At 39.3% G+C, this 14,735-nt stretch overlaps 1 protein-coding gene across 1 annotated transcript in view; it reads left to right on the forward strand.

Moving 5' to 3' along the window:
• SLC35F1 (solute carrier family 35 member F1) overlaps window positions 1-14,735 on the forward strand; it is a 259,717-nt gene that overhangs the window by 219,142 nt on the left and 25,840 nt on the right. The window contains exons 5-7 of the mRNA XM_075747977.1: window positions 3,044-3,200; window positions 8,342-8,394; window positions 13,667-13,821. Of these exons, the coding sequence (XP_075604092.1) occupies window positions 3,044-3,200; window positions 8,342-8,394; window positions 13,667-13,821 (365 nt within the window). The remainder of the gene's footprint in view (window positions 1-3,043; window positions 3,201-8,341; window positions 8,395-13,666; window positions 13,822-14,735) is intronic.

Here is a 14,735-nt window from a genome sequence, read left to right on the forward strand (position 1 = left end):
AAGAGAAACAGGTAAGGTAAAAATATGGCAAAGTGCTCTAGTGAGAGAGTGAAAAGTAATTGTATCAGAACATAATTCATATTTAAATGATTTATGTTACACTATAATGCTATAATTAGTCCGCAAAACATTAACTCCTCTCTGGACTGTATGAATTCTGCTTCTAGAGAACATTAAATATGCTAACAATTATTAATGCAAAGCGTTTTTTCCAAGCTATGCCTGGTGTTTCTTCAGAAGAATGACCTGTGCCATTAAACTGGTAAAGTACAACTGTATTAACCTGAAATACAACCTGAAAGTTGATACATATTTCCTTAGCAATAAACCAATAGATGCATATGGATTTTACATCCATGAAAGTATGTCTGTTAGGATGTGTTAGGATATATCAGTCTTGGGGGAAAGTTCCAAAGTCAGCCTCTTGAGGAAGGAAAGAAAAGGCTTTTGACAACCGGGATACTAGAAATTATTAAGAAAGAAACCAAAAATACAGTATAAAACATTTTTATGCCACTATATAAAGTTTTGATGCACTAGCCTCCTGACTACCATGTATTACTCTGGTCACTGCATCTCAAAAAAAATGACCAGAAAATAAGCTTATAGAAGCAATGGAGAAAGGTGAGAAAGCTGTTCAAGGGCCTGAAATGGCTTCAGGATGAAGAGATTGTAGGCAGACTGAGACTTTTCATCTCCCAGAAAAGGCAAGAAAGAGACAGAAGATGGTAAAGGTACGTGAAATCTTCAGTGGTATGGACAGGGTCAGTATAGAGTGATTCTCAAATACTTCTCACAATCAGAAAATTATGCAATGCCCAATATAATTTTTAGGTATCAGCCTTAAAAGCTAAAAACACAAAGTACTTTTTAATAATGCATGCTTAAATTGGGTAAGTTACTGCCACAGGATATTGTAGAGGTCAAAACTATATGGACTTTACACAAATTAATTCAGGATCTATTAAGTTTGACAGTCTAATGCAACTTCCATCTCAGAAAATCCTTAATCTGCTGAGAACTGGCTGATGAAAATTCCCCTGTGCTTCCCTATTTCTTCTTTCCCCAGGTGCCCTGTGCTGCCCAGTGCCAGATGAGGGTCCTGGGCTAGGCAGACCCGTGCTCTCTCCAGGTCTTGGCTTCCTCTTCTGGGAAAGACCTGAAGGTTGAGGGTCACACTCTCCGAGCATGAGTGCGCTTTGGGGAGAGTCATCGCAGTGTGCTGCTTGGGGCTGTCCCACCTCTGTGAAAACACTCGGCCTTTGAGCCGTCCTTGTTTCGCAGATGCAAAAGGATGGTATTTTTGTCTCGGCCAGGCTCTAAGGTCAAAAGCTTTTTCAGCAGTACTTCCCCGAAGTGTGAGTGAGTAGCTGTAATAAATACCAAATGAGTGAGCTCAGTGAGGGATGATTGGAGCCAGTGTGGAACATCAGATGCATCAGGGGTATGAAGAGGTTTTGTAAAGTGCTGATGTTTATTTTAAATTAAGGGCATCTACGTGGCTGATTGCAAAAGAAGGCTAAAAGGAAAATAAGTACCAAATCTTAAAAAGATAAATGATCAAATATAAACATGCTGTCAGTCAAGGTACGTGCAAAACAGAAGTTCAGAGAGAGGCAGAATGAGTACGTGAAGGAGAAATCTAGTAATGTTTGCTAAATACACAGAAGCCACATCTCTGAGCTGAAAAATGTTGGAGACTGAGAGAGTATTACTGGGAGTATTTTAAACATTTACCCCATTCCTGTTTGTCCCTACACAACTTATACTTTTCTGGTGCTTATAGCCAGCGATAGAGACAGCACGCTGGATAAATGAACCCTTAGTCCATCTTCTTGTGGCTGCTCTTATTTTCATAAATTTCCTCCCACCGGAAATTTCAGAACTGTAGTTTGGAATGAAAACTGAAGGCTTAAAGGAACTCAATAAAAGAAAAGGTTGAAAAGATCATTTTGAACCCATCAGAATGTTTGGCTTCCATTTTTATTTACTGCAGTGTGTATTTTACAAATCAATAATCATAAAACTTAAAAAGGCAGGAACTAAAAAAATAAATCAAGAGGTATTTTAAAAGAAAACAAAGTTTCTTTAAAAAAAATAAAAAATACAGTCTAGTACTTCAGCATTTCTACCAAACCTTTTCAAAGGAAATTCCATTATATTGAGCCTTTTGGAATATAGTTCTACAGCAATGTCTGACAGCTTTGTGAAGCTGTAGCTCTTGTAGAAATCATTTAACAAGCCATATGTGCAGAGGGGTTCGCATGCATCGGTTTGCAAAGCCAGGGCCTCAGTTTTCAAGCTGGAACTTGATCTTGATCAAATCTCCCTGCAGCCCTCCCCACCCCCCCAGTAATAACAGCCTCCAAGACTTAAAAAGATTTCAAACAGTCTTTGATAAAACAATGTTTTAGTAATTATACAGACCTGGAGGTATACATCTTGGTGTTCATTGCGTGCATTAGGTACTGCTATGTTAATTGAACCTCTTTTAAAAATCTGTCATTATCATCACCCTGTCTACACCCCATCCTTCCTCCTCTCTTTCTTGTCAAACAGCTTCATGTGAGAATGAGGTCAATACTGGGGTTGTAATAATTTCTTCACTCATTTCACAGGTACACAGAATTTTTCAGTTGGTTTCACATCTAAATGCTGGACATGTTTTAGACTGGTTAGATTTCAAGATGAGATGCAAACTGCTTTATATAGCTGAGTCATATTCTATCTGCAAAAAAAGTAATAATAATAAATTAAAAAGGATTAGTCACTGAAGAGTGCCACTTGGTTTCTGTATTTTTTTACAAATTTTTCAGATTCTCTTATCCACAGCAAGGATAATGCTCTTCCTTCATCTCTACTAGATTTTGCAGGGATATTGAATGAAAACTGTTAAAAAGACAGAACATTTTTGTTCAGCTTATTAACCTAGATATGGGCTACTTAGTGACTGAGGATTGAAATCTGTAAGGAAGAACTTGCAATGGTTCTAGACAAAACATGGTTGTTCTGACACATTCTGATTTTTCCCATTTATTCCTAGGTGAAAATAAACTGATAGGGGATCTCTTAGTACTGGGCGGAGCAACGTTATACGGCATCTCAAATGTTTGTGAGGAGTATATCGTCCGAAATCTGAGTCGAGTGGAATTCCTGGGCATGATCGGACTCTTTGGCTCCTTCTTCAGCGGAATTCAACTGTAAGTGAGCAGGTTTGAGCCTCAAGGTCATTCAAATAAGTGCAGCTGTGGCCTCTGCTGAGGTACTCTAACCCTCTCTTCGAAGGTAGCCATTTCCTGTGGAAAGTAGATGTCCTCTAATCCTGGAATTTCCATTGGTTTTCATATTTGCATTGTTTTCATATTTCACATTGGTGGATTTGAATAATAACACAAATTTGTACCTTAGTACTCTTATTCAGGAAAGATGGGGAGGGACTGTTTATCAGGGAGCGTAGTGATAGGATGAGGGGTAATGGGTTTAAGCTGAAGGAGGGTCGATTTAGATTCGATATTAAGAAGAAATTCTTTACTGTGAGGGTGGTGAGGCACTGGAACAGGTTGCCCAGAGAGGTTGTGAAGGCCCCATCCCTGGAAGTGTTCAAGGCCAGATTGGATGGGGCTTCGGGCAACGTGATCTAGTGGAGGGTGTCCTTGCCCATTGCAGGGGGGTTGGAACTAGATATCTTTGAGGTCCCTTCCAACCCAAACCATTCTATGATTCTATGATTCTATTACTGGTGTCCTTGAATAGTCGCATGGGGAGGGAGGAGTAGAAGACATATCCTACCATCTTGTTGCTGGAAGACAAGTGGATACTTCACGTGTTGGTACTTCACAATACTTGATGTTATCTGTGAATAACAAAATCTGCAATTCTCTGGTTCTGTTTCATACTTTTAAAAAGTCACTTAGATTTATAAACAGGTAGAAAACACATCCAGTCAGAAGGTATTTTCTAATTGGCTCATTCTGTCTATCTGCATTACGATAAGGCAGAAATAATGAAAAAGCCTTTAAGAAACTGGCATTTTCACTTCAAAATATTTAGTACTCAGGAGATTGTCACATGGATTTCAGGAACTACTGAATCATGTCTATATCCACATGTACCTAATAAGCGCCTCACGTGCAAGCCTAAGAGTTGGAAGGTAGCTTTCAATATTGTAATACTGTGACTGATCAAAGTGTCGTAAAAGTCACCATGCAAGATTGCCACATTTTATGCAGATCCATCACTGGTACTTGTCACACAGAATAACTTTTGATTATTAGTCAAAACCAAGTTGCTTCCCTGCATATCTGAGCTACTCAAGTTCTAAGAACAGAGACTGATCAAAACAATGACCCATCAATTCCCACTTAATTAGTTCTATTTCTTTGGCCAGAAAGCTTATTGTATTTATGTGGGATCTAAACATGTGACTTAAAATTATTTGTAATAACTGGCTTCCACACAAGTGGTTCCTTTTTTAAAAATATGGAATTCAAGAGTGCATAAATGAGCCTATATCTTTGGCTATAGTATTTTTGTTAGCTACAGTGTTCATGGTATGTAGGTACTAACTGATTCTGAGGGCATCAAAGCAGTGCCCTTATCTTGCTCTGTGCGTGTAAACTGTCATGTACATGTCTCGTATTCCTGAATTTAATTATAGTGTCATTACCTCCTCTTGACCCAAGCAGTTAGTCTGTGAGTTATTTTGCTGGGGAGAAGCTGATGCTGGAAGATGGCATCTTTGTATACAGAGGATACAACTGGAAGGAGACAATAAGAAACCATTTATCTGCTGAAAGTCCTAAGGCTTTTCTAGCCAACCTTTGGCCCAAAAGTTCTCACCAGCAGGCTTTTCTTCACCAGCCTCTGCAACTTTTTGCTGCTAGTGCTTTTGTGGAGTCCCAATAACACTTAGCTCATATATGTACTTTTTTAACAATGTGGCAAAAGCTTGCATATCGGGAGAGGCTACTTGTTTCTGCTACTTGGTGCCATGAAGCAATTCAGCACTTTCTTACTTGTAATGAAGAGCAGACATCACATAGCTATGAGTTCACAGAGGTTTAATCTAATTAAATATACCAATTGTTTCAAAGAGAAGTCAGCTCCCCACGCTACAGTTGCAGACTTGTTGAAACATTACTAGCCACTTTGGTGCAATATAGGACCTTCAGGTCCTATAAAATGAAATAATCCAAGGAAGGAATGTCTCAGAGGTAGGGCCGTTTCCAGGCATGCTAGACGCAGCACTGGTCAAAGTTTTGTTGGCATCCACAAAATGATTGAGGATAGGGACCGTGTGTGCTAATACCAGTGGAGGTCTATGTCTCATGTTCATAGGATTTACAGGGAGCAGTACAATTCTGAAGAAAGGAAAATATCGAAAAGTGTGTAGGACTACGCTGAATGTAGGAAAGACAAAACGGTAGCCAGAAGTGAATGTCCCCTTTATTGACATGCACTGATCTCAAAATAATATAGTAGCAAAAAGGTGTGGCATTTGCCTTGTATTCTATGTGCATTTACAAATATCTACATATGTGTGGGTGACTCATGTTAGTTCATGCTTCAGCTCTAGTGCGGGGCTATGTCTCTAAGAGGACTTTCAAGAAGTAGGCTATTGTTTTCTATAACAGTTTAGCCAGAGTGCTTAATATTAGACTGCAACGTAAAATAAACCCATATAATGCCTGTTGGACAGCAAATGAAGGACAATGGTGTCAGGGCAAGCAGTGAAGTAAAGCAAAGAGTTTGCTAACTACTCAGGCATGGTGGAAAGAGAAGTTTAGTGAGTTGAATGTGACTAGAGCAAGGAGGAACTGTATACTAAGAGAAGAGAAGAAATTAGTTGACAAGAGTTGGAGATATAGCAGCCACCCAGCAAATGGAGATAATACTGTCTGACAGAATCACATAGTCATAGAATAACCTACTTTGTAAGGGACCCCTGAATGTCATCTGGTACAAGCTCTTACTCAAGGCTAACTTCAAAGTTATGTCAGATTGCTCAGGAGTTTGTACGGTTGAGTTCTTAGTATCTTCAAGAACTGAAATGCCAGTTTTGCTGGGCAACTTGTTCCAGTTTTTGACCAATATTTTTTTTCCTTATATCTAATCAGTTTCCCACATGCAACCTGTGTGCATTGTCATTCATTCTTTTGTTGTGCACCTCCAAGAAAAGTCTGACTCTATCTTTTCTGTAACTACCCATTAGGTAATTAAGACAGCAAATTCGTTGTCGCATCCTCCTTCCCCCCGGATTAGTCTTCTCTTCTTCACACTGAACAAACCCTGCTGTTTCAGCATCTCCTCTTACATTATGTGCTCCAGCCACCTGACCATTGTGACAGAGCTCCACTGTATTCCCTCCAATTTATCAATGCCTGTCTTATTCTGGGCAGCCCAAAATTGGATACAGTACTCCAGCTGCTGTCTCACAAATCATGCCCTTCAACTTGCTGGCCAGACTCTTACTAACACAGCCCGAGATGCTGTTTGCCTTCTGTGCTCCAAGGACACATTGCTGACTCATGTTCAGATTGATGTCCACCGGGACTCCAAGGTTTATTTCTGAAAAGCACCTTTCTATCCAGTCAGCTCCCAACCTGTAGTGTTGTATATGGTTATTCCACCCCAGGTGCAGGAGTTTATATTTGCTTTTCTTGAACATCACAAAGTTTCTCTCGGCCCTTTTCTTTGGACTACACTGTGGGTAGTCCACCCATCCAGTCCATACCTCTTTAGTCTCTAAGGATCTTTCAGGAAATCATGTTGGAAGCTTTGCTAAAGTCAAGGTAGGTTACACCTCATGCTCTCATCCATTCCCTCTCCTTTATTTACTGAGACAGTCATCTCATCATAGAAGGCAGTCAGTTTTGTCAGGTATGGTGTGCTCTTGAGAAGTCTGTGCTGGCTGTTTCCAGTCATGTCTTCAAGCATGCAAATGGCTTCTGGGAAGATTTGCTCTGTAATCTTCCCAAAGGTTAGCATAAAGCTGGCCAGGCTATAATTTTTGCTCTTTTTTGAAACTGGATGTTGCATTTTTCTCTTTTCAGTCATCAGGGATGTCCTCCAATCACCACAACCTTTCAAAGATCATTGTGGTTCCAATTCTTCAGTGAATCTGGCATCACTAAATGGCAAAGTTGCTCTTACCCTTCTTTATTTCATGGATCATAATGAATCACAGACCATAGCATATTGTTTTATAGTTTGTATCGTATAGGCAATATTATGAAAACAATGTTCTTACATTTAAGTTATATCAAAATTTGTTTGCCAGAACAAGACACATTGCAGTTTGTTTTCATTATATTCTTCAGAAATTGCTGATAAGAGACACATATGCCTTTGCATGCAAAGACACTTATAATTTAGTTATTTTGCAGATGAAATAATCTTATTATTCAGTACACAATATTAGATTTGCCACACATCAGCAGCAAGCAACTTAGAATTTCCAGGATGTAACTCTCTAGACCAGATTAATCTGGAAGGCACTGAGTTCCTGCAGTTGTACTATTAGACTTGGTCTTCTACATACCACCTTTTGTACTAGGTACTTAGTTTTCAATCTATGTAATTCCATGTTGTATACTTGTTTAAAATAGTGTCCAGATGAGCATGCAGAGTTCTGCACAGCAGGAGTTATCTAGAAATCACAGATCAGAGAAAGTGCTTAGCTGAATGAAGACCTAGCTCATGAGATACCTCATCTCCAAGGGTCTATCTGCCTGGATTGGGAAGACCTGACTTGTCACCTTAGAATTTTCTGGATCTGGGATTTTGATGTTAATGTGCAATGGAAGACTTACAAGATGTGGACTTTTGTGGCTTGGCCCATCCTTTGCCTTGTTTCTCGACTTTCGTTGCTGTGACTATTTGATCTCTCTCAGTATGTAACAAATCACGGTATTCTCCCCAAAGCCAGCCTGTGATATCTATTTATTTGACACTGCAGAGCCACTCTGAAGGGTGAATAACTCAGACAGATACATTATTAATCATTAAACTTCAAAAGCTTTCAGAATATTAAGTCAGAAGAGTACAAGAAGATTGAACATATAGGGGGATGGGCACTTTGGGCAAGTATATAGAGAGCTGGAAATAAACCAGTGGAAATTGTATGCTATCACGTCTGATTACTGCCCTGAAGATCTTTCAAATACACAGGCACAGGGATAATGCCAGAGTGGATTAGCAAAGTCTGATTGCATTTGGTTCCTACAGAGATTTTTTGTTATAAGGTTATTTATGTTGTTTTGTCCAGCATTTGAATTGAATGAGTGGAAGTAATTTAACTTCTGTTCTCTTCCATCAAATTTTGCCTTCTTTTCTCTTACAGTGCAATCATGGAACACAAAGAGCTGTTGAAAGTTCCCTGGGATTGGCAAATAGGTAAGAAAACACTTTATTGCATTGAAGATAGATAGTTGCTGAAGGAGGCGTGGAGACAACCAATGTTTCGGGAGGCAGGCACAAAGTTTCACAGGAGCCAATGTTTGTGACTTTTCTGCCAGTTGCTGCCGAAGGTTGAACCACATGCCTCATAACCTTTCTTAAATGATTTGTCCTCCCATTGCCTTATTATGCCTTCCTTGCACCATTAGGTTAAACATATGAATGCCGTAAGATAATTATTCAGACAGCCGTGAAGTAAAACAATAATGGAGTTCCAGTTCTAAGATTCAATGCAACAGATAAATGAGGTAGTCATTAAGAGCCAAACCTTTTCAATGAATGCCAAAGAAAGAAAATGGAACCTAACAAAAAAACTAAAAAAGTACTTGCAGTGCATATTATAGCCTCATAAACTCATTTCCAAGGGGAGCATTTCTGTATACAAATGGTTAATTGCTTTCCAAGTAGTCTTGGTGGAATATAGCAGATGTGTCTTTTAGACAAGTTTAGGTAGCATCATGCACAATGAAGCTCTTACAGTGTTCTGCTATGCAGTGGATTGTATTTTCCCATTTCAGTTTGGAAGCTGAGTTTATGATCTTAGACTCCCTTCTAATTACTCCAACAAATTACTTGCTTTAAAAGCAAATCCACATTTAGGAAAGGAGAGTCTCTATAATCACGCTTTTACTATTTATGACAATAGAAGAAATAAAAGAATACTAATAAAGAGCTGATATACTTAACAGGGGATTCAAGCTTTGGGAATCCATTGACAATTGCTTGTTCCCTAGTTGCAGAATGAACATAAAAATGACAGCTCAGGAGTATGCAAAGGCAACTGATTATGTGGGGAATCCCTGAGGACAGGGGATACAAGTTACAGGATACACTGTTGTTTTCTTTAAACTTAGTTCACAATTTCCTCTCATCATCATAAACCTTAATAAAAATGGCATCTTTCACAAAACACTGCATCTAGAAGTCTTGGAGATTCGATGGTAGAGCTATAAAACTAAATGACAAATCAATTTAAAGTATCCATGGAGAAACATACTCAACTGCATACTGTAAGTGTATTGGCCTTCTTTAATCTGAGATAATTAGCATAATTGTATCAGTGTTTGTTTATACTTCATGATAAGGAGCTCAGGGACATAATTAATCTGGTACTGATGGAAGTAGCAATGGTCATACTGAATTAATCTACTATCTGTGTAAATGTCATATATACTTCCATGGGAATTCTGTTGTAACTCAATATCAGTGAAATGTGCTATTAAAATAAAGTCTATCTTGGTCCATGATGCCATTAAAATGTCATTGAAAGATAGTCACTAGTTCTGAAGAGTCCCTATGCATCATAAGGAGGACATCATCTTAGCAAGAGCATCATAGATATGTACTTGTTTTGTTAGAGCAATAATTGGAAATGCAGTGTAGTTGAACACGGATTAGATGGTGACAATTATGTGTAGGTTTGTGTTCTTCCCTGGCTTCCACTGCACTTGGTGTGCTTTCCATTGCATTGGCAGTGATACAAGGTTGTCAAGTAGTGATTGACAAATCTATGTCAGGGTGTTCACAGCCTTGTCCTGAATAGTTATCCACTGCGACCAACTCAAACCTGCAGTCCAACAGAGTTAAATCATCAGCCTTCTGAATGGTAGTGATAAAGTCACAGCAGGCAACCTAATAAATAACTCAAGGTGGCCTGTTGCCATCTGCCATAATTGTGCTATTAAGAATGGATGAGCTACCTTTCAACTGATGTAAAATGCAAATGATTTTGGAATATAAAGATCTAAAGCCAATCTGTTATGTCTATCAAGTTTAAAACAGGCTGTGGCCCTCCTGGTTTTAATTTTGGAAATTCCCCTGATACATAGCATCATCTTCACATGTATAAATCAGTGTAGCCCTGTTTGAATCATTGAAGGTTTAAGCATTACCACTTGCTGACAATCTGACTGAAAAGAGAACGATTGTACTGTTCTGACTGACTGTTTCATATGAGACCATGACATGTTTTGCAGAGTGATAGATGAAATAATAACAAATAAACTACCATCAGTTTTATTTAAGAGAAAAGCCAGTTTGAATTGCCAAAGAAGTGTCCTTTGTTACAGGGGGATTGTATATTTCTGAATGGTCTTTATTCCAAGAAGACAGTATGAAAAAATGTAACTGGTTCCATTTCATCCCAATGAAACAATAGCTTTTGGAGTAAAAGCCATGAAGGCTAAAACATGCAACATTCAGCCAGCATGCTCAGGAGCTAAAACAGAAGTTCCCAAGGCATGTTAGTCTTGGTGGTACTTGGACTACTTTAGAGTAGTCCATCTGTGTGAAGATGCCTAAAGAGAAGTGGGGAAATACTGAGGGATTGATTTGGGCTTGTTCAGCCTGCAGAAGAGAAGGCTTCAAGGAGTTGTCTAGAACAAGATTATCTAAAGGACAGAGCCAAGGTCTTCACAGTGGTGCATGGCAGGAGGATGAGAGACAACAGGCAGAAGCTGAAATGAGAGATTCAGACCAGATAAAAGGAAAATCTTCACATTGAGGACAGGCAGGCTATGGAGCAGGTTTCCCAGACAGGTTGTGTAGTCTCCATCCCCAGAGATTTCAAGATCAGACTGGGCAAAGTCCTGAGCAACTTGGTCAGATCTCACAGCTGAGCAGGGTTTAAGCTAGAGACCTCTTGGCTCCCTACCAGCCTGAATCACCCCACAATCGTATGATCTAAGTGCCCAGTTCAGACGCTTATGAGACATTCACATGCAACCAGGCAAAACTGGTGACCTTATCCATCAGGGTGAACACTGACAGACAAGATGGGATTCCTTTGACCAACCTGGTGGATCTGGGATGTGGACATCTGATTTAGATAAGCAGACTCCCTTTATCATCAGCAACAATAAAGAGACATGACACAAATCATACTGCGCTAAAGCTGGTGTGTAAAAGAGGTTGGACAGTCTAACCCCTGAAATTTTCCAGTCTTCACTGACCACCAACCCTCAGTATGCGCCCAGAGTTAGGTGTAATGAATCCTGCCCACAACTGCCTTCATGCACATTAAGCCTTCAGTTCAGGACAATGCCAACACATCTGAAAGCAGACAGTTACAAATGATGACCTTTTCAGGGTTTAACACAGACCAGCTGATCAGCAGGTCATTACAAAAGCACCTCCTAAGGTTACTTCCTTCCAGTGCCTCCTACAGCTAATTGGTGCTGGTGACTCAATGCCTGGTTAGACACAGGTCCCAGCACCTGGGACTACAGCACTAGTGGTGATTCCTGAGGCTGCCATTTGCACTGTAGGGGTACCCAAGGAAGCTGAGACTCCAAGCCTTTGACTTAAAACCTATTTTTAGTCCAAAAACTGGCCCTCTAAGAAGCAATATCTGAAAACCATATGATGTCATTTCTAGTTTGCTTATTGTCACCACTAAATATGATCCAGCTGGTGGGTATTACATGTATTTATAAGATGTAAATGAAATGCCACTTTATATTCACCTCTGATAGGACAGCTACAGTTTAAGCGATTTTCCACTGGAACTGAAATGCCCTTTGGAAAAACAGGCAGTGAAGTGCATTGAGTTGGCTGCCAAAGAATGTGACCACAAAGGCAGTACCATAAAATTATACTGTTAGTTGAGAGCACAGCCCAGCAAAGCACCTGAATATGTGTGTTAAATCCAGCCTGACTAGCAGGGGCTGGGTGGACCAGCTGGTGATCTGCAGAGTGTACTTTGAGAATGCTGACTTTGGGTCCAGAATGGGTTTTGTGCCTCACCTGTTCTTGATTTAAGCCTGGAAGAAAAGCTGACTTAATGCTCATGTATGCAAACAATTTCTCATTGATCAAAACTACACTCCATTTGACGCAGTCATTTGCCTACTACAGAAGAGTTGCAGAGTTTGCATAAAGCAACTCTTTCAAGGACTGCCCAAGGCTGATTCTGTTGTTACCCATATACAATGCACACCTTAGAAATTTGCTACTTGTTATTAAAGCAGTTCTAAGCATGGTTATCCATATTCTGAATATAAATTCAAATTCATTATCATGCCACAACAATTGATATATGGACATTGACATTTTGTGACTGCTGTATTTGTTTCAGATGAATGTACCCTTCAGTTCAGATGCTCTAAGGAACTCAAATGATCACAGCTGATTTTGTCCTTTAGATAGCTTTTCTAAAGAGTTTTTAACTAAGTGGATCCACAAGCAGATACAAATCATATGGGCTTTTTCCCCCCCTTCTAATCCCTTTCAGGACTTTGGCAATCAGATTTTCTGCAACTTTTAGTTGATAACAACATGCTCTGAAGAGCTGGCGTGAGTCTAAATTTAGGCTTGTGCACATATCAGCTGGGAATTCTGCAGCATACGGCAGCCTAAGAAATATCATTTGCATGACAGCAGATGAGTGAAGTGTTTGCTGTTTTTTAACTTCATATTGATTAATTTGCCTTGGGATTTATCAAATAATAACTGAAGCAATGAATTCCTTCCCAGTAAGTTATTTAGGTTTTTAAATGAAATTAGATTTTTACTGTAATTTATTTTTATTATATTAGTGTCTAACAATCTAATTTGTGTGACGCAGTCTGTAAATATGTAGCAAGAAAGAGTCTCAGCTCTAGAAAGTTTTATTAAGGAAGGCAGACAAAAAGGAGTAGAGGAGCAGAGGTGCAAAACTGTGATTTGTCACGTTTGGTGGCAAAATAGGAGTAGGACCTCTGTCACTTGAGAATTATCCTCATGCATTCTTCCATTGGCTCATTAACTCCTCTGCAAATACTTCTGCACTGATTTTTTGGGTCCATTCCCAGAAAATATTGTGTGCTCCATCCAACTGGGCCAAACTCAGTTGGTGCTGGGGACATTCCACTCCATACACAACTAGATTTGTTGTGTCCAAATGCATCATTTCATCCAAATTTATGTTGGACATGAAGTATTCACTATTGGTATAAGACATCGATTTAAAACAGCGCTGCTATTATGGAGACCACAGAGAAAGGACCTCATGTCCACTGCTGATATGGTTTTCACTAGTTTTCTTATATATATTTAGAATTATATTCTTAGTCTATATATATATGTGTGTGTGTATCTTAATAATTTGAATCCATGTTTCTTTGAAAAAGCATTATTCATTCTTTTCTAAAAACACAGCCAGCTTCCTCCCAACACGAGCCATTTCTGCAGGCTACGAAAGGTCACTTTGCCTCTTGTTTCTTTTCCGCAGGCTTGTTGTATGTTGGGTTTAGCGCCTGTATGTTTGGCCTCTACAGCTTTATGCCGGTGGTCATAAAGAAAACCAGTGCTACTGCGGTCAACCTTTCCCTACTCACAGCTGACCTGTACAGCCTTTTCTGTGGATTATTCCTCTTCCACTACAAGGTATGTGGAAATGACAAATGTATTTGGGTAATAGCAGTATGCTTGAAGAAACATCAATGCAGAACAATGAAACAAAAGAAGCCTCCAAGCTTTGTTAGATCTACACAGTAAAAAAATGCAGAATTTTTTTATACTCCAGGCTTCCCACACCAAAACCAATTTTATTTTATGATTTCCAGTTTTTAAAGAGTGCTCATTTGGTCTCATTGGTACGAGTTTTAAGATGTGAGTACCTGTTCATCTGCTGCTGTATCACTAATTTCATTTTACTTGTCAGAGGTAACTTTCAACTGTTGTGACCAGACCCAGGGTGGCAGCATGAAGGGAAGGACTCTTCCAAAAATCCCATAGATTATTTTTTTTTTTTTTGCCTGGGAGCAAAGTTGTTTCATTCATGCTGATTCTGAATTTATAACTTGTAGTTGTCCATGAATCACACCTTTTTTGTCAGCCAAACCAATGGCTTACCTGTTAGTGTAAATGCCAAAATGCACAGCAGATTTGTGTTAAGTTAGACTTTTACCTCTCAGGTCCTCTAATATTTAAAACACTGTGTTGTACAGGCACACATTTGCTCTCCAATTACAAGGAATGGCACTTCATTATTCACAAGTATGCCCCCCCAGTGTCCATCATATGAAAGTAGCATCACGGTGCTGGAGGCAATTGCTCTGTACCATCATTTATTCATAAGAAGGAGGTAACTTGATAGCTAAAATGGTGGCCCAGAGAAGTGTTAGCTAAACGAAAGCCTTAAAATTCTGAGTAGCTAACCAACACAAATCAGATTTTGTGATACTAGCGGTATCTGAATTAATCTGAATGACACAGCGAAAGTTCAAAAAGCTTCAGAGTCCAACACAAAATTGTTTTTCACTATTGCCTTTTATTTTGGTTTTATGGCTTTAAGAATT

The sequence above is a fragment of the Balearica regulorum genome, chromosome 3, assembly GCF_011004875.1.
Source record: "Balearica regulorum gibbericeps isolate bBalReg1 chromosome 3, bBalReg1.pri, whole genome shotgun sequence".
Lineage (NCBI taxonomy): Eukaryota > Metazoa > Chordata > Aves > Gruiformes > Gruidae > Balearica > Balearica regulorum.